The sequence below is a fragment of the Epinephelus lanceolatus genome, chromosome 6, assembly GCF_041903045.1.
Source record: "Epinephelus lanceolatus isolate andai-2023 chromosome 6, ASM4190304v1, whole genome shotgun sequence".
Taxonomy (NCBI): domain Eukaryota; kingdom Metazoa; phylum Chordata; class Actinopteri; order Perciformes; family Serranidae; genus Epinephelus; species Epinephelus lanceolatus.
Window position 1 is genome coordinate 20,017,973 of NC_135739.1, and position 20,055 is coordinate 20,038,027.

At 41.7% G+C, this 20,055-nt stretch overlaps 2 protein-coding genes across 6 annotated transcripts in view; both read right to left on the reverse strand.

Annotated features, from left to right (window-relative positions):
- Positions 1 to 122: 122 nt before the first annotated feature.
- Positions 123 to 18,581, reverse strand: tmprss9 (transmembrane serine protease 9). 3 transcript variants are annotated; one of them, XM_033621326.2, is made up of 16 exons: positions 15,177 to 18,581; positions 14,303 to 14,535; positions 9,493 to 9,620; positions 9,334 to 9,401; positions 9,067 to 9,242; positions 8,863 to 8,907; positions 7,348 to 7,461; positions 7,001 to 7,166; positions 6,607 to 6,881; positions 5,920 to 6,062; positions 4,552 to 4,837; positions 4,333 to 4,446; positions 4,087 to 4,255; positions 3,731 to 3,996; positions 1,328 to 1,464; positions 123 to 657 (listed from the first exon to the last, which is right to left on the reverse strand). In XM_033621326.2, exons 2-16 carry the CDS (start codon positions 14,451 to 14,453, stop codon positions 496 to 498), a joined length of 2,400 nt encoding a protein of 799 aa, XP_033477217.1. In that variant the 5' UTR covers positions 14,454 to 14,535; positions 15,177 to 18,581; the 3' UTR covers positions 123 to 495. The 3 variants fall into 3 exon arrangements, with proteins under 3 accessions (XP_033477217.1, XP_033477218.1, XP_078024915.1); XM_033621327.2 differs by having other exon boundaries at positions 14,861 to 18,581; XM_078168789.1 differs by having other exon boundaries at positions 14,303 to 18,581.
- A 154-nt stretch (positions 18,582 to 18,735) lies between these two features.
- Positions 18,736 to 20,055, reverse strand: part of lsm7 (LSM7 homolog, U6 small nuclear RNA and mRNA degradation associated) — a 284,833-nt gene continuing 283,513 nt past the window's right edge. For all 3 annotated transcript variants that reach the window (XM_078168793.1, XM_033621242.2, XM_033621241.2), the window contains exon 4: positions 18,736 to 19,273. In XM_078168793.1, the coding sequence (XP_078024919.1) occupies positions 19,131 to 19,273 (143 nt within the window). In that variant the 3' untranslated portion in view covers positions 18,736 to 19,130. The remainder of the gene's footprint in view (positions 19,274 to 20,055) is intronic.

Genomic DNA, 20,055 nt, shown 5'->3' on the forward strand with positions numbered 1-20,055 from the left:
CCTTTTTTTTCTACACAGAACTATATTTTTTCCAGAAAACCCACCTTTCAGTAACAGTTTCACATTGCAACTTTGCCATTTTCCAAGAATAGATATAAAAAAAAGACAAGAAAATGTCCCCGTAAATGAACCACATATATTCTGAACCCCACACAACATGAAAAAATACACCATGTACAGTAAGTTTACCAGTCAGAACAATAAATAACTGAAATAAATACTTTAAATCATGCATGTGCTAGTAGAATGTCCATAAGCCACAGTCCAGTATTCTTATTTCTTCAGTACATTATGAAAAACGATGATCCCAGTTCAGATGATTGCACAGTATTAGAAACAGCACCTATGACCAGTAGTTCACACAGGTCAACACTGTGGAGACTACTGTATATGTGTGGCTTTTAACTTTGGTCCTTGTACAGTACAATTGTTCTGGAGATGTGTCAGGAAAATCCAGTGTGTATGTTTAGCATGTTCAGGTCCTTTTTAGCCTCTTCAAAAAGGCAGGTGTGTAGATATCCATTTTCTGACAGACGTCACACGCGTGTAAACCCCCGGAAAACCAATTCGCCCACATCCATGTCCCCAGCTGGTCACTCCAGCAATAAACCACTGGCCAGAGGGCTCACGACAGGTCAGCGGCCCCCCAGAGTCTCCCTAAATGATAGAGGGGAGAGTCGAGAGAAAAAAGTGGCTTTTAATAATTTGTTAGAAGTTAAAACGACCTCATTGCACCGAGGTCTCCAGCATGTAAATGAGACTAAAACAACTGATTAAGGATGAGTGAGGAGGCAGAAGAGTAAGGCACAAAGAGAATGTCACTTGGATTGCTGCTGAGATGCCAGGTGCTTTGACCGAGACTGGAATGCATGTGGGTTTCCTTACATAAGAAGATTACAGAGAGGAAGCTGGTGAAAAGGGGGGCTCTGTGTTTTACTCTCTCCCATCAGATAAGCATCTCTCACATAAGTGCTGCAGTGTTCCTGAACCAGCAACACTTGGTTTCTCCATCATTATAACATTCAACAACATTTTCAAACCATGAATTATTCATATGCTTTTACTTTGTTTTCCAAAGACAACTCCTAAAAACTTCAAAAGATTAAAGGGCATCATTTTCTTTGCACTGACCTGGTTAACCATCCACTGTAAAAAGATTTGTCAGAGCCGTGGCCCTATTTCCTCCAAGCCTCTGCTCACTTGTGTAATCTCAGTCCACAATCTTACTGCTCAGATGCTGCCAAGGCCTCACCACCCAGATGTCCGGCCCATTTCCAGGCTGTGTTAAAGGTATTTGTGTCACATAGTAGAAAGTTCTTCATCTTACCAAACAGGTGTCCCTGCCTCCTTCCATGGAACCAGCACACATCATGTTAGGAGTCAGCACATTTCCATACGACTGCTGACAGTCTGCCTGGTCAATGATGTTCACTGCAGCTTTCTGCAGCAGGTTGGTCAACGAACCTGTGCCAAAAATAATCACTGTATTAGGCCTACTGGGAGTACTACAACTGAATTCCATTCACCTCCATTGTTCTGGTGTAGCAGCAGGAGTTTCAATGGTAGATAATTCAGAGTCTCAGTAGATAAAAGTGAAACTATCTGCATGGTTATATACCAAAAAGGGTAAGTGAGAAACAATGTGTGAAAAGACCATGTGACAGTGTTTATTCATAGGGGTTATATCATATTGTGAAGTTTATGGGATGGTGGAGCTGTAAGCGGCTCGCCTTGGTTAAAAAAAATCCTCATGAACATTTAAAAAGAGGCGTGTTTCTACCTTTTTGGGCAACGCTTTACTGAAGGTATCTACAGAAGGGTGACATGACACGGTCATTAACTTCTCATAAACATTATTTACATGTCATGAATGTTTATGACTGCTGTCATTAAGTGTCATTCGGTTTTTGTAATTAAGTTGACATTGTTTGGGTTGTCTTGATTATGACATGACATTAATCAAAGTGACATTACCAGAAGATGTCTTTGTCATGACAAGTTGACATTAACTTTGTTTGGGATGTCCTTATTATGACAACTTGACATTAACCAGGATGACATTACCAGCAGATGTCTTTGTCATAACAATAATAATCATTATGTCAACTTGTCATTAACACAAAAAGAGGTGCATTTCTTGTTAATGTCAAGTTGTTACAACAAAGACATCTTCTGGTAATGTCACTTTGATTAATGTCAAGCTGTCATAATCAAGACAACCCAAACAATGTCAACTTGTCATTACAAAAACCGAATGACACTTAATGACAGCGGTCATAAACATTTATGACATGTACATAATGTTTATGACAGGTTCATGACCCTTATGTAGAAACCTTCAAGAAAAGTGTTACCCCTTCCTAGATTATTTAAAAGTACTCTGGGCAAATGATTTGGGGGGTTGCTATTTCAGAAGAGTCATAGACAAAAGCCCAATGACTGGTACATTCTTCCTCAGTTTGTCCTTGACATGGACTTTTGTAAAATATTGCATAGACTCTGTAAAATGTATCCAAATATTAGTCCAGTGTGCGACTGTTGTGGGCAATCACCAGCCTCGCTAGACTTTATGATCTGGCACTGCCCAAGAGTCACAGCATATTGGCAAAATATTTTTCAGGCGCTATCAGACGTCCTGGGTAGACCTGTGGATCCTGATTCCACTGACTATACTATTTTGTATTAAAGGTTCTGATCTTGTGTTAACCAGCTCCCAACATAATATGATGTTATTTGTACCTCTACTAGCACGTAGATTGATATTATTTAATTGGAAGCAAAAACGAACTCCTGCCCATTCTGTCTTTGTGAAGGATGAGATGCACCAACAGCATTTGAAAACAAATTCTACCAGATCTGGCACCCTTTATAGACCACTTTAAGAAAGATGCACAAAGTTTTTCCCCTAACTAGCCTAGTTTAAATGACACAAACAGGGTCAATCTGACATCCTTCTAAATGTGTAGGGGCAGGTCTGAAACATCTCCCACGTGCCATGCGTGTAGGAGAACTATAGTGGCTGTCACGTAACTCTGTATGACCCTATCTAGAGCCACTGAGTGTTTTTTTGTCCATTCTGGGCTACTGTATAGCAACATGGCAGACTCAGAGAAAGAGTACCCGCTTCTTATGTAGATATAAACAGCTCATTCTAAGGTAACCCCAGAGTTTCCTTCTATAGTGTCCAATATGTCTGATTTTTCTCATCAGTCCTGTTCAACATTTAACGTTAGCGGTGAGACGGACTCGAGCTCACAGCTCAGCTGGAAAAGCCTAACAGCTTGTGGTTTATTTTCAGATATACTACATTGGAGATTACATTCAGTTTTCACACTCCAGGCATTCCACATGCCTGAACACAGAGTTTACTTACCCTGAGCAAGTGTTAGTATTGAGCCCTGTGACAGGGAAAAGAAACAATGCTTTGGTGGACACAGTGTGAGCAGGTAGAGTGCTCTTAGTGCATGGTAGCAATGTAGTTACAGATAATGTGCAGATTTTTTTCCCCCATCGACCAATCCACTGGTTGACGTGTGGGTAGACTTTCAGTTAACCAAGGTTTCTTTGGTTGAATACAGCCCCACTTATTTCCATTCAAAGTATGAAAAAAATCCCAGTGTGAATCAATTTATTTTAATTTTGAATTAGAAAATGGTCAATGGGCCATCCAGCACCCTGTGGCAGGTCAGATTTGGTCCATAGGCCGTCAGTGGGATTTTAAATCTCTCACCTCCTTCCCTCATGGATCCCCAGCCTGTGATGTAGCACTCTGCATTCTTGAGGAAGCGGTGCACTGGTGAGGGGAGACAGACGGACTGGATGGTGTAGGACATGGGGGCCTGGACTGCCAGCTCCAGCAGAGCCACGTCATGGTCCATGTTGGTGTCATTGAAGGCTGGGTGGATGATGACCCTCTGGATGGGGATGACCAGGGCTCCTACCCCAGAGCGCAGCACCGATCCTAGGCTCACAGCCCAGTGAGTTGGACTCGGGTCACTGTGGGTCATAAATGAGGACAGGCTCGATGTAATGGGAGTCATTTTTGATATAAACGAATATAGTGGCGAAGTTTAGGTTCAGCAGTACCTTTTGAAGCAGTGTGCCGCTGTAAGTAACCATTTGTTGTGAATGAGTGTGGCACCACAGCGGTGCAGTCTCTGGTACTGGAGACTGCCAATCCAAGGCCACTCCCCCCTTCGAGCTGTTACTCCACCCACGATCCTTTGGGAGCCTAACGCAGGACGTACGCCGCAGTCTGAAAAAAAACAACACACATCAGAAGTGTTTCCTTTAAATCAAAGTGTGTGCACTCCTTTACACATATGAACATACCACAGTTTCTTTCATCAGCCTGGTTGGGGCAGTCTGGGACTCCGTCACACTCTGGGTTGACCTTGCTGATGCAGGAGGTGGTGCTACACTGGAAGTTTCCAGTGCAGTTCAAGACTGGAGGACATAATGGACGGATCATGTAACAAGATATTTGTGATACAATATTTATGACTGACAACAAGCGACAAATAAATTCAGCTGCTTCCAGTATGACATTACCAGGTAGTGTTGGTGCAGAGGACACATCCATGGCTATGGTCCTGGGTACTGGCGGATTCTGAAAGCTTCCTCCCGTCACAGTAACTGGCACAGTGGGAGCATAAAGGGTGTAATCATGAACCAAGCTGGGATCTGTGTGGCTAAGAATCCAGTTGCGGAGCCTGGTGACGCGGGAATAAACCCCAGGTCTGTTGATCTGGGCACAGCCCACACCCCAACTCACCACCCCAGCCAGGAAAAACCTCCCTGGGGCCCCCTCACACACCAGAGGCCCTCCAGAGTCACCCTGCGGGAAAAATAGAAGATCTCTGATTCTTTGACATGTCATTTTAGTGATGTTTCAGTTTCAACTAAAGCTTATTTTTTGTTAGGGTCCGAGCACCGGCTGCAGGCGGTCACGGGGACCCAACAGGAAGTCGGCCATTTTGAATTTATTGGGCAATTTTGATGCATTTTTGGCCATTTCCAAGGGTCGTACTTTAACAAACTCCTCCTACAGATTAGATCCGATGTACTTCAAATTTTGTCTGTACCATCTAAAGACCTTTGACATCAAACGTTGCTAAAAGCTTGAGTTTTCATCAAATCATGTGACTGTGGCGAGGCGTCAAACTTCCATGTTTCGCCACCAAACAGGAAGTGGTTTGAAACTCCAGCATACGTAGTCCAATCTGCCCCAGACTTCATGTTTTATGTGGCTCCAGGCTTGAAGCCAACTACATGCACATTAGATGTCATGATGATTGCGCCACCTACTGACAGCAGGGAGTAAGACCTATCAGACAATTTTCTTTTGATTTACAGTGAAATTTACACGGTGTGGTCTACAATCAATTTAAAGCAACATGATGTGTAATTAGTGTGTTCTCCAGCGCCACATAGTGGACACAGAAAGTGGTACAAAATGTGAAATAGGTCATTCCAACCCCAACACTCTATGTAGGATATACCATCTCACTCCTGTGTGGAGGGTCTGACTTTCACAAAAATGAACAGCTGCATGTGCTGTTGCCGAGTTGTCAACACTGCTTGCCGCTTTAATTATGTACTTATGTACTTTTGTTTTGGCCTTATTTTGAGAGTAATGGGAAGCTGGACTGAGCCTTTACTGTGAAGGAGTGCCATGTTTTCTCATTATGATATTAACAATACACATCATGTTATGCTAAAGCAACAGCCCCAGTGGCCTGTATTTTTTAGGGTGTGACTGGTATTAACGTACAGTTTTGACCCTATTTATAGTTTCCAGATCATCAGTGTACATATACACCACTTTGCCCTGAGACAAGAAAGTATTGTAAGAAAATGTAAGTCGATAGCTGGTGCCATTGTAGCCTCCGTATGTGATGCAAGTGAAATACCACTGACCTGACATGAGTCCACCTTGCCCTGCAGGAATCCGGCACACATCATGTTGTGAGAAACAGCTCCTCTGTACACAGAGGATTTATTGCACACCTTGGAGTCGATGATTTTCACCACCGCCTTCTGCAGTGTGGGAGGCACCGCCGCTGAATGACAGAAGAGCACAGGACAACTGAATTACTCATACTGATCGTATTTCAACATGCAGTCCTGCTGCAATGGAAATAGTCAGTATTGATAAAAGAGTGATGTATTATTAATAAACACAATACAACAGATTTCAAGTCTATATGATGTACTGTAAATCAAGAATAACGACACGTAGACTTGGGGAATGTAGTAATATAATAGCGCGACATGAGACTTGATGCCATGCAGGACTTTGGTTGACAGAATAAACTGTAAATACCATCTTTTCCTTGTCTTAAAGCTGGTATTATTATTAATGGATATAATTTTTTCAACCCTCCTTTCACCAAAGGTCTTAATTTGCCCTGTTTAGTTACTGTATCCTCATTACAAATGATTCATGTCTCATTATCGCCTGTAAGCTAAAAGCAGTCAATCCCAAAATATTAAAATGCTTAGTCGTCCACGTCATAGTATCGGGTACTAAAAACATGAGCTCCATTTCACTCTAAGTCCCACATCTATTGGTGTGTTAAGCTGTACTCCTGCAGGCAGACTCACGGTTGTACTGGTGAAGTGCGCCCCACCCTGACACCACGCAGCTCTGTCCGGGGGCAAACACATGAGACGTGGAGGGCAGACAGACAGGCTGGATGTAAGAGCTGAAGGTGAGAGGGGTCTCCAGCTCCAGCACAGTAACGTCGTTGTCAGTGGTCACTGGGTTGTAGTCTGGAGACACGACCAGCGACTTGATGTTAATCGTTGTGGACTCGGACTCCTCGCCGCTCACTAGTCTGGCCCCGACCAGGGCCGTCCACTCTGTGGGGTCGTTGTCCCTAAAAAACAGAAAAGAAAGAGATAAGGAAAGTTTAAAAAATACATGAAAGTTATGTAAAAGCACAAACTAGAGTGATAAAAACTGATTTGAAATTGTCCCCAAATTCTGAATGCTTACCTCTCAAAGCAGTGAGCTGCACTGACCAGCCAGCGTTCACTGATGATGGAGGCTCCACAGGTGTGGCGTCCATGGTACCTCAGACTGACCTGCCATGGCAGCTCCCCTTGCCGAGCATCCTCACCACCCACCACTCGACTCCCCATAGCGGGACGTGTACCACAGGCTGATGGGAAAAGTTGGATGATACCGTCAAGATGGAGATGAAGCAGTCATGGTTTTTTTCTAACAGTTATGATAGTTCATGGTAATCATGCATGCTTGTTACCAGTAACAACTAAAAGAAAATCAAATAATGAGGCTTGAAAAGGACAGCACTAAAATTTGCAGTTTCAAGAGCCGCTCACCACAACGAGCTTCATCAGATCCATCAGCACAGTCGGGGACAAAGTCACACTCTGGATTCAATTTGGTGACGCATTCTCCATTGTCACAAGTGAAGGTGTTGTCAGGACACCTGGCTGCAGAGCCCAGACAATCGAAAAAATGTCAGGATGAGAGTTACAAGGTACGATATGAACGTCACAGGGATGAATAAGGAATTAAAACAATATTTTGAGAGGAAACTCCAAATTAGTATCAAATAATATGTATATAATGTTTATTTCTAGTGTAATTTTTTTCACACAAGGTATTTAGGTACAAGAAGGATGACTAGGCTCACATTCTTTGCATTCATCTGTCTTAAAACAATACTTACATGCCCACGTGTACATTGCAAGAGTTATTGGTCACTGTTATTAGTCCTCCTTTTCATACTGCATGAAGAGATGGATTACTATTGAGACCTAAGGAAGGGACCTCTTTACAGCCAGTATGAACAGCATTGGAGTGTTGTTTTATGGTCTGCAAAAATGTGACCATTTCCTTTGAAGGTCAGAGATAACAGTCAGCTTTTTAAAGGTATACTACGCAGGAACGGTCTGTAGCTTTTTGCAAAAGTGAAAGTGAGAGTCAACCCCAGATTCCTTCGCCTTGCTATATTTGCAGAGGTTTTTTTGTCACTGTATGCACAATTTTGGTAGCTTCCTCTTGGGTGCAAGCTACTCACGTTTTGGCACCTGGTAGCCACTTTTTAATTAAGTCCCAATACACTGCCACACACACACTTCAGGTGGGTCATAAGCATAGACTATATAAAATAATGGATGTAGCTACTGTGACGTCACCCATAGGTTTGTGGACTGCCATTTTGAAGCCTCAAATTTGGCATTTTGGCCGTGGCCATCTTGTTTTTTTGGAGCCAGGAGTGACCTATTTGGACAAGAGGGTACAGCTGTGGAGGAGCGAGGGGTGGATCTGACTTATAGACTGAGGTGACGCTTCACAGACTCTTAAGGCTCTTAAATAGCCTATGGATAACGTTAAGTCTTAATCTTAAATCTTAAACAGGTGAGTTACATAAAAATTCACTCCCCCATACAGTTGTCAGGCTCTTAACATGTTTATTACTGCTGTAAAGTTGGGCATTTTTAACATGGGGGTCTATGGACATTTTTGACTGACCATTGACTCACTTTTGGAGCCAGCCTCAAGTGGCCATTCGAGGAACTGCAGTTTTTTGCGAATCTTATATGTTAGTTTAATTTTTCAGTCCTGGAGGTTACTGCTTTTGTGATGACTGAGAGGGATTACTGTTGTACTGTTGGAAAATCCTGCATAATATACCTTTAATCTATCCAACTATCTATCTTAAAAGACTCACAGAAAAGCACATTTGTCTGTGATAAACAGGTCAACATGTCACACTATGCCCTGATATTAAAGACACACCCCATTTGGTATTCCAAGACGCTGTAAGCATAAGCTGGAGGATTATTTGCTGGCACACTTTAACATGGTTGCACAACATAATCACTCACCTATCATCTCATCTCCGATAGCATAAAACGACTTCCCACTGGCTCCTGAAAATGAGGAGACAGACAAACATTAGATCCTGTGAGGACACTTGAAGCCCTGAGACAAAGCATCGCACCAGCTGTGGCCTATTTTCGTCACTCCCACTGCACACATCCACTCGTAGGGCCACAGACAGCCAACTGATGACAGTATAGTTCTCCTACCCAGTAAGATGATAGCGTTGATCTCTCCAAATTCTGGCACCTCCAGTGGTTTCCCATGCATTACTGAGCTGAGCCCCGCTCTCAGTAAGTCCTGAATGAAGTTGTCTGAATACTGCTGGATCTTGGACACCCTGAAGACCAGTCTGAATGTTGCCATCACGTCACCATTAATGTTACTGGGAAGACAGGAAAACAGACAATGATGTTTGTTGCTTCAGACCAGTTTTTTTCGCTCAGTGTAAATGATCCACTTCAGCTTTCACTCACCCATAGGCAACAATACTCCAATCAACGTAGTGATGTGATATCGATGAGGCAGTGAAGACATTTTTAATCTGTAAGAGAGTGAAAATGTACGTCAACAATTAAACACTTTTTTTTTTTTTTTTAAATTGGGTGCTCAATGTGGTGACAATCAGTACTAACCTTGGACTTTAAAACTGAGGTCAGTACTATGGAGTAACCAGAGTTCTCATCCTGCAGAACTGGATCATACTTCAGACCTTTCAGCTCCACTGTCTCCATGAAATAATGCTGCTCCTGCACCAGGTAAGCTGAAAACACCACAGTGGAACAGTTAAGTCTTACAGATGACTTTATATCCTCCTGAGACCTGAACTTTTGTTTGGTATGCATTTGCAATTTCTCCTTGCTATTTGGGATTAGCAGGATCTGATCAATGAAAAAACTAAACATTGTCAATGATAATAAAGTCCCAATGTCCTAAAACAAGACAGTAATAAAGTCCTAATATCCTCAAATGAGACGACGATAAAGTCCTAATATTCTCAAACAAGCCGACATTAAAGTCCCAATGTCTTCAAACAAGACGATAATTAAGTCTCAATGTCCTCAAACTAGATGATAAAAAAGTCCCAAAGTTCTCAAACGAGACGATAATAAAGTCCTAATGTCCTCAAATGAGTACTTCCTAATTACCAGCGTCTTAGCTTGTTGCTGTTGCTACAATTGGTCAATTTTGTGTGACATATCAAACTACAAACATTATTAATCACAAATATACAAGTTAAACCATAAAATGTGATCAGGTTTTGGACCTTGTCCACTTTTGTGTTGGGATCAGCTGCAGACTGACTTGGCAAAGATGGCTGCCATCTTGTTTTCACATGGATTGGTGTATTGTGACCTTACTACCACTAGGTGGCACAAAAAAGTGCCCACAAATGAGGTCAACAGGTCTAAGTCAAGTAAATGAAGCATAAGGTCCAGTTAAGCCAAAACATGATGTCCCATATGAGGACACAGGGTCTCAGGGGGATATAATAATTAAATTTAGAAATTGTGCTAGAGTAGTAGCTTAAAATATGTTATATATATACAGTACAGGCCAAAAGTTTGGACACACCTTCTCATTCAATGCGTTTTCTTTATTTTCATGACTATTTACATTGTAGATTCTCACTAAAGGCATCAAAACTATGAATGAACACATGTGGAGTTATGTACTTAACAAAAAAAGGTGAAATAACTGAAAACATGTTTTATATTCTAGTTTCTTCAAAATAGCCACCCTTTGCTCTGATTACTGCTTTGCACACTCTTGGCATTCTCTCGATGAGCTTCAAGAGGTAGTCACCTGAAATGGTTTTCCAACAGTCTTGAAGGAGTTCCCAGAGGTGTTTAGCACTTGTTGGCCCCTTTGCCTTCACTCTGCGGTCCAGCTCACCCCAAACCATCTCGATTGGGTTCAGGTCCGGTGACTGTGGAGGCCAGGTCATCTGCCGCAGCACTCCATCACTCTCCTTCTTGGTCAAATAGCCCTTACACAGCCTGGAGGTGTGTTTGGGGTCATTGTCCTGTTGAAAAATAAATGATCGTCCAACTAAACGCAAACCGGATGGGATGGCATGTCGCTGCAGGATGCTGTGGTAGCCATGCTGGTTCAGTGTGCCTTCAATTTTGAATAAATCCCCAACAGTGTCACCAGCAAAACACCCCCACACCATCACACCTCCTCCTCCATGCTTCACAGTGGGAACCAGGCATGTGGAATCCATCCGTTCACCTTTTCTGCGTCTCACAAAGACACGGCGGTTGGAACCAAAGATCTCAAATTTGGACTCATCAGACCAAAGCACAGATTTCCACTGGTCTAACGTCCATTCCTTGTGTTTCTTGGCCCAAACAAATCTCTTCTGCTTGTTGCCTCTCCTTAGCAGTGGTTTCCTAGCAGCTATTTGACCATGAAGGCCTGATTGGCGCAGTCTCCTCTTAACAGTTGTTCTAGAGATGGGTCTGCTGCTAGAACTCTGTGTGGCATTCATCTGGTCTCTGATCTGAGCTGCTGTTAACTTGCGATTTCTGAGGCTGGTGACTCGGATGAACTTATCCTCAGAAGCAGAGGTGACTCTTGGTCTTCCTTTCCTGGGTCGGTCCTCATGTGTGCCAGTTTCGTTGTAGCGCTTGATGGTTTTTGCGACTCCACTTGGGGACACATTTAAAGTTTTTGCAATTTTCCGGACTGACTGACCTTCATTTCTTAAAGTAATGATGGCCACTCGTTTTTCTTTAGTTAGCTGATTGGTTCTTGCCATAATATGAATTTTAACAGTTGTCCAATAGGGCTGTCGGCTGTGTATTAACCTGACTTCTGCACAACACAACTGATGGTCCCAACCCCATTGATAAAGCAAGAAATTCCACTAATTAACCCTGATAAGGCACACCTGTGAAGTGGAAACCATTTCAGGTGACTACCTCTTGAAGCTCATGGAGAGAATGCCAAGAGTGTGCAAAGCAGTAATCAGAGCAAAGGGTGGCTATTTTGAAGAAACTAGAAACTTTGAAGAAACTACTGTATATATATATATATACAGTACAGGCCAAAAGTTTGGACACACCTTCTCATTCAATGCGTTTTCTTTATTTTCATGACTATTTACATTGTAGATTCTCACTGAAGGCATCAAAACTATGAATGAACACACGTGGAGTTATGTACTTAACAAAAAAAGGTGAAATAACTGAAAACATGTTTTATATTCTAGTTTCTTCAAAATAGCCACCCTTTACTCTGATTACTGCTTTGCACACTCTTGGCATTCTCTCGATGAGCTTCAAGAGGTAGTCACCTGAAATGGTTTTCCAACAGTCTTGAAGGAGTTCCCAGAGGTGTTTAGCACTTGTTGGCCCCTTTGCCTTCACTCTGCGGTCCAGCTCACCCCAAACCATCTCGATTGGGTTCAGGTCCGGTGACTGTAGAGGCCAGGTCATCTGCCGCAGCACTCCATCACTCTCTTTCTTGGTCAAATAGCCCTTACACAGCCTGGAGGTGTGTTTGGGGTCATTGTCCTGTTGAAAAAAAAATGATCGTCCAACTAAACGCAAACCGGATGGGATGGCATGTCGCTGCAGGATGCTGTGGTAGCCATGCTGGTTCAGTGTGCCTTCAATTTTGAATAAATCCCCAACAGTGTCACCAGCAAAACACCCCCACACCATCACACCTCCTCCTCCATGCTTCACAGTGGGAACCAGGCATGTGGAATCCATCCGTTCACCTTTTCTGCGTCTCACAAAGACACGGCGGTTGGAACCAAAGATCTCAAATTTGGACTCATCAGACCAAAGCACAGATTTCCACTGGTCTAACGTCCATTCCTTGTGTTTCTTGGCCCAAACAAATCTCTTCTGCTTGTTGCCTCTCCTTAGCAGTGGTTTCCTAGCAGCTATTTGACCATGAAGGCCTGATTGGCGCAGTCTCCTCTTAACAGTTGTTCTAGAGATGGGTCTGCTGCTAGAACTCTGTGTGGCATTCATCTGGTCTCTGATCTGAGCTGCTGTTAACTTGCGATTTCTGAGGCTGGTGACTCGGATGAACTTATCCTCAGAAGCAGAGGTGACTCTTGGTCTTCCTTTCCTGGGTCGGTCCTCATGTGTGCCAGTTTCGTTGTAGCGCTTGATGGTTTTTGCGACTCCACTTGGGGACACATTTAAAGTTTTTGCAATTTTCCGGACTGACTGACCTTCATTTCTTAAAGTAATGATGGCCACTCGTTTTTCTTTAGTTAGCTGATTGGTTCTTGCCATAATATGAATTTTAACAGTTGTCCAATAGGGCTGTCGGCTGTGTATTAACCTGACTTCTGCACAACACAACTGATGGTCCCAACCCCATTGATAAAGCAAGAAATTCCACTAATTAACCCTGATAAGGCACACCTGTGAAGTGGAAACCATTTCAGGTGACTACCTCTTGAAGCTCATGGAGAGAATGCCAAGAGTGTGCAAAGCAGTAATCAGAGCAAAGGGTGGCTATTTTGAAGAAACTAGAATATAAAACATGTTTTCAGTTATTTCACCTTTTTTTGTTAAGTACATAACTCCACGTGTGTTCATTCATAGTTTTGATGCCTTCAGTGAGAATCTACAATGTAAATAGTCATGAAAATAAAGAAAACGCATTGAATGAGAAGGTGTGTCCAAACTTTTGGCCTGTACTGTATATATATATATATATATATATATATATATATATATATATAACTAAAAAACCTTGGAGTTATCTTTGATTTGAATCTTAGTTTTGAAACACATATTAGAAGTATAACCAAAACTGGATTTCATTATGTTTAGAACATTGCCAGTAGGGATTAAATCAACTGTTTGTCTCCCAAGCCGACACACAGAGACACTAATGCATGCTTTTATCACCTACAGAATTAATTACTGTGATGCCCTACTTTCTGGTCTTCCTAAGAAGAGGCATCATTTCATAACTATGGTCCATGTCTGTGGAACAGCCTGTCTGAAGACCTGAGGGCCGCAGAGTGTTGATGTTCTTAAAAGCAAACTCAAGACCTATTTTAGCCTGGCTTTTAATTGAACTTTTTTTTTTTTTAAGATTTTTTTTTTCGGGCTTTTTTTGCCTTTAATGTATAGGACAGAGTGAAGTGGGGTGAGAGAGAGAGCGGGGGGTGACATGCAGAAAATGGTTGCAAGCCGGACTCGAATCTGCGACCACTGCATCGAGGCATCGCCTCTGTACATGGGGCGCCGGCACTATCCACCACTCTACCGACGCCCCTTAATTAAACTTTTATTTCTTTTTTTATTTTGTATCTATTATTGTTGTGTATTTATCTATTGTTTACTTATTTATTTCCTTATTTGCTGACTGACTTTGTGTTGCAGTCTGTTTGTATAAAAAGTGCTATATAAATAAAGTTTGATTAATTGATTAAGTATGAAACTGTGTGGTGACTGTGCCACTCACCAATAAGCAGCCCTACAAAGACCCCGATGACGAGGAAGAAGAGGAGGAAGGCTATCAGGGTGCTTCTGCAGCAGGCAGAGTTGGAGGGAGCAGAGGAGGCTCCTGGAGAAGACCACGGCTCTCCTCCTCCTCCATCCTTCTTCACCCCCATGTTGGATTCACAGTACCAACCTCACAACTCACATTCCACTGAGTCCAGTATCATAATGCCTCACAGACAAAATGATCCAGCCCTGGCAAAAAAAATAGTGACAAATATTTGAGGATACACTCAGGATGGATATATCCTGCTATCAATAAAACATATACAATAAGAAATGTGATTTTTGTCCCTCTAGTTTGCATTTCAACAGACAAAACTCTGCACATGTACAAAACAAACAAATGAATGAATAAATAAATAAAGTTTGTTCATGTCCTCGGATTGCGATTAATAGACTACTTACTGTTATTTACAGTCGTTAGTACAAGCCATGTTCTACAATGGTGTTACAAAAATCAAGGAATAAGGTCCCAGAATGAAATTACTATGTCCATGGAGATGTAGCTGTAACGTACCGACTGTAAACTAAAGACTACACAGACACATCAGCAGTGGGTCTGGTCGGGAGAGCCGATGGAGACTGAACAGGACGCCCACCAGAGACCAGGGAGGCCATGTTGCCCAGGGATCACACATCAGATGTGGAAAAAGGTTAAACCAAAAACAAGCCAACCTCCCCAAAGTTTTCAAAAAGACAGGATTTCAATGAATAAACCGACTCAATACGAATATTCACAGCACCAGCACATTACGCACGGTGTCTCCAGGCGCATCACAGCGCGCAGAGCATCAAACAATAAAGGCTTTATATTCTGAGGTAAACTCACTCACCTCTTTCTTCTGAACATTCACCAAATCCCGCAGCTCTCAGCGCATGACCTGGCTCACACAAGAATAGATACATGGATGAAGGAAGACACGGCAGAGAGGTCCGCTATTTGTTCCACCTGCCAAGGGGCGTGCCGTGTCCGTCCCGCAGGTAGCTCACCTTTTCAGTTTACTTTAGGAGGTCGGCTCGGCTTCAGAAATCTCCGGCCGACCCTCCTCCCATCGGGCCTGATCCCTTCAGTTACACCCCGGTGTGCACAGGCATTTACTGTCACCTCAGAGCTCCCATAATCTCCAGGTAAATAATAAATGGTTACTCCTTTACGCACAGGTCGGAGGAATGTAATGTAAAAGAGGTGCATTAATAAACTGCTCAGTGGAGCTCAGTGCTGCCTCTAGTTGCTGCCTGCTTGTGCTCCATTGACACAGTGACTGAGCAGCAGAGGAGGAGCGAAGCCTCCTGGAATCCTGGCTGCATGTCCCGGCCTCACAACACCTGGCAAACCATTAGGCTTCTTTTACCCGGATTACAGTTCCTCCAAACTGTTAAAGGTGTCTTTACTGCGAGTTTATAAGTGTGTGCTGATTCAGCATTTACACTGTTGTTATCCAAATCTTTATTATTCTGACTTCTTATTGGGTGTAAATGCTACAAAGTATTTCACAACCTGTTTTTCTGGGGGCAAAAATTGTTCGGCTAGGTTTTCTGGCATCTAACTCCTTCCACATTCTTAAACATAGAAACTTCACTCAAAATCAAATGTTCAGCTCAATTAGGACATGATTACTTTTATCATTCCTAAATATTCATTTTTTGGGAATTTTCCCCCATTCAAATGAACAGGTGTACTGTTCAAATTTGACACAAAATCATGCTTTTACACTCATTTTTGAATCTTTTCTCCTTCCTGTAGAAACTCATTCGAACATCTTTCATACATTCTTGGTATTATTCAACTTTCAAATCCCATTCAAACTTTTTGGATATTTAAACTTGTTTGCAGCATAGTAAAAATGCCCTTTTAAGGTTTTTACATTTGTGACCATTGGATGGAATGTTCAAAGCTAGAGGAGGGACTCAGCTGTTATTAATGTTTGGCTCTTTAAGAACATTCCTGCTTGTACTCATTTTTTCCTACCATTTATACTTTTCTGATTTTTTTTTTAACAATGCAAGTCTATGGAATGAGCTTCACATCCTCTTAAACCTATTGTACACCTACTGAAACGATACTCCCCCCACATACTTTCAGCGACAGTAATCAGTTAAACTTAAAATAGGTTGCAAGACTTGGAGCTATCAAACTTGTATTAAACTTTTTGATATCTTTTACCATTTTTGCATGTCCGCAATTTACGTTTTTACGCTGTTTTCAGATGTTTTCTGAGTGAAGACTTGGTGTGTATTGAGCTGCCTAGAGTGGGTGACCTAGGGATTTGTTCCAAATTGCATACTTTTTCTTTTTACTTTCAGGGCAGCTGCCCTTTAAAGTATGTACTGTTGCATGCATGCATACTACTGTCCTGTAACATTATGCCCTAAACTTCGACCCTCTTACACATTTATTCGTCACCTTTGAGACAAAACAAAATGCCGTTCACCTAGTTCACCTCAGAGATGGAGGTAAACCCAGAGATCTGCTGTTGTTGTTACTTTGCAGTGTATGTAGTTCTAACTTTAAAGTTATAGCTGTTTATAAAGGTAGATTCAAACATATATTCACCAAAGTAAAATTACATGTTTTTCTGTCATTATTTTCATACATATGTCCTTTGGTTGTTGGTTATCTTTATGATGTTTTTGTTCATGTAAACAATTAATATTCTTATTATTGCTATTCAAACGGTCATCACTTAAATTTGCTTTCAGCTGTCATTGTGGTTTCTGAGAGCCATCATCTGTCAGTTGAGACGAATTGTCCGTTGTGCAGAGGATTGTGGGTCAGAATAGCCAGAAAAGCATGCTGGCTGCATGCTGCAAAATACAACCAGATGTAGTAGAACATCCTGGTATTTCTGACATACTGCATTTGACACACTATGTATTAGGACATACTAAACCTTTTTCTGGCATACTTTGTGGTATTTTAGTATGGGTATTTGGATGCACAGTAGTTCTTTCTGCCTCTCTTCCTTTAAAAATTTTTCTGACTTAAACTCCTTTTGCCCAGTTGTCACTCTTCATTCACAGGTTTACATGAAAACATAGATATTTTTATCTTCTTTCAGATGATATGCCCAACAAGAGATGCCTTTCCTTCCCTTTAAACAGAAACAGCTGCGTAATCACCATTGGCAGACCCACCAGACTCCATTTAAATAAACAGTAAATTTATCATCGCATAACACATTTCATTCAAAGTCGACAGACACAAAATTAAACTCACTAAAGCTGTTTTGGCTCGTCTTTTAACTGTTCAATCACCAGCTCTGGTTTGGTTGAAATAAATCCATAATACACTCAGTTCGATGTGAAAATATGCTGGCTCTACACACGCTCAAATTAGTCTGGTAGATTTACAGGCAGTGATTTTGGGGCTGCTTCAGGTTAAACAAAACAAAGTTTACTCTTTAACAAAAAGGCCCATCTCTGTAAGGATCATTTCCTTAATGTTGTCAGACACTTGTGACATCCACCTGTCAGTGGCAAAATCAAGTACTTTTAGTGAACATAGCCGTAGCAGCTTGTTTTGTACTCTTCACAAGAAAAAAAAATACTCAGCTATAAGTAGTAAAATTGAACTGTCAATACTTTGTAATTAGTGTTTTCATAGTAGTCCCTGATTTAAAAATTGCTTGGATCTTAATAAAAAACACATTTACTTGCCATTTCACTGACACCAATATATATATAATCCATTTCACCAACCTACCTGAAATAACAATCCTAACAAAGCTAAATCAGTTTACTTAAATGATTCCCCCACCCTGCTTAAGGCACCTCAAAGTCGGAGCAGTTAATACCACAAATGTCTCTTTGTCAGTGCAGACAGGCTTGAGTGGCTTATCTTCACACTCACAACACACACACACTCCCTTTATTCCTTTAAACACTTTCAAAGATCACAATCAAGTACTTCAGTTACTGGGTGAAAAAGATGATGGAGTTGCAGGTAATCCGGCAATTTGTTCACAGATTACCATTAAATGGTTAAGAAGTCCAACAGGTGGTTCGAACTAGTTTGCAAGTGCTTAATAAAAATATATGACACAATCTGTAGCTTGTGTGTGTTATTAAAAGACTGCAGGTGTAAATCATCTGCAGCTAACTCAGGTGAAACTGTTGAAAAAATATTGTTTTTTAAACCAAATTAGGCAGCAATGTCTTCGAGGTGCAGACAGACCACAAATAACAAGTAACTTTACAAAATGCAGGTGGGTCAGTGGACAGACTGCTGATTTAATCCCTACTGGAAAGGCTGCTTGATTCAAGATTGCTGTGCCACACGGAAACAGCAGCAGAGAATCAGACTGCTATCAGTGAATAAAGATTCTGTCATCTAGTTCTCCATCCATATATCCAATGTGTACAAGAACGAGGGAGAACAAAATATACCAACACTCAACATACATTTTCATTTTATTTTCTTATCAAAAACAACAAAGAATAGTAAAAAGTTTCATATTGTGGCTAAAAAGAAAATGGTTTCGTTTAACACTTCCCAAACGTGTGGGCTCTTCTCAACTCAAATCTTTGCACACTTGCACACCACAGACAAAAACAAAAGTGAAGTGCTTTCAAGTGTCCTTTTGCTGATCAACTAAGATTTTTAACAGAAATCTGCTTTGTTGGATGCATTGTTACTGTTATGTTTTTTAAAAATTAAAACAAAAAAAAACTCCACAAAATGTTCCAGTGTGTGCATGGATCTAGCTCTGTGTGTGTGTGTGTGTGTGTGTGTGTGTGTGTGTGTGTGTGTGTGTGAGATAGTAACTCAGCGAGTGACAGGCTGTGTGCTAGCCGTCCTGTTGCTGTATGAAGGGGTTTGGTATAGCCTCCATGCCATCCTGAGGACAGATTAGCACTACGGAGGTTCCTCTGCAGACCACCAGCCCTAGCTGCCTGGTGTCTTCTGTCAGCTTCAGCTGGTCGTCAGGATCTGGACACACAACGATGGATAAAAGGTTACAGACATGCAAGAATTAGAAGTTCACATGAGAAGATGCATTCAATGAACCTGAACCTGTCACACTGTTGGACAGGTGTCAGTAATGTGCAAAAACCCAGCAGTGCAGTAGGAAAGGTGGTGACGAAGGAGACTATTGGCATGTAAACATGAATGTTAACAGCACAGGTTTTCAAACTTTTAAGAAAAACTGGCTTTGCAAATAAGAAAAATCCATTCTGCATGCTTGCAAATGCATTTTGGTGTGTAACACTGGCTGTAAACAGAAACTTTGTCCACAATAAAACTACACAGGGCCCCTTTAAATGGATCCTGCACAATCTTGTGGCACACCATGAGTACAATCTGATTCAAAACAGGGCGTCAACAGAGACGACCTGAGTTATTTCCCTCACCAAGCTGTTAGAAGTCCCTCACAAATCTGACTAACTGCCCACAAACTGTAAAGTTCAACTAAATCTCAGTTTTACTTTCATATTGCTTCTGCTTGTCATAATCGCTGGTAAATACTTGTAGGACTAAACACACTTTTAATGATGAGACTGACTAAAATTGGCAAGGTGTTAGTAGTACTTTGGGTCCCGTCTTCAGGGGCTGCTGTAAGTTTTGTTAGCCACCAGGCGTCACTGTGCCTGCTGCATTTATAGCTGGGAAGTCTGTTTTTTGTGTCATAAAAGACAGCCCATTAGGCTTAATCCCGCATAACTAATAAATATATTTTGAAATACAACCCTTTATATAAGGAAGTGGATGAT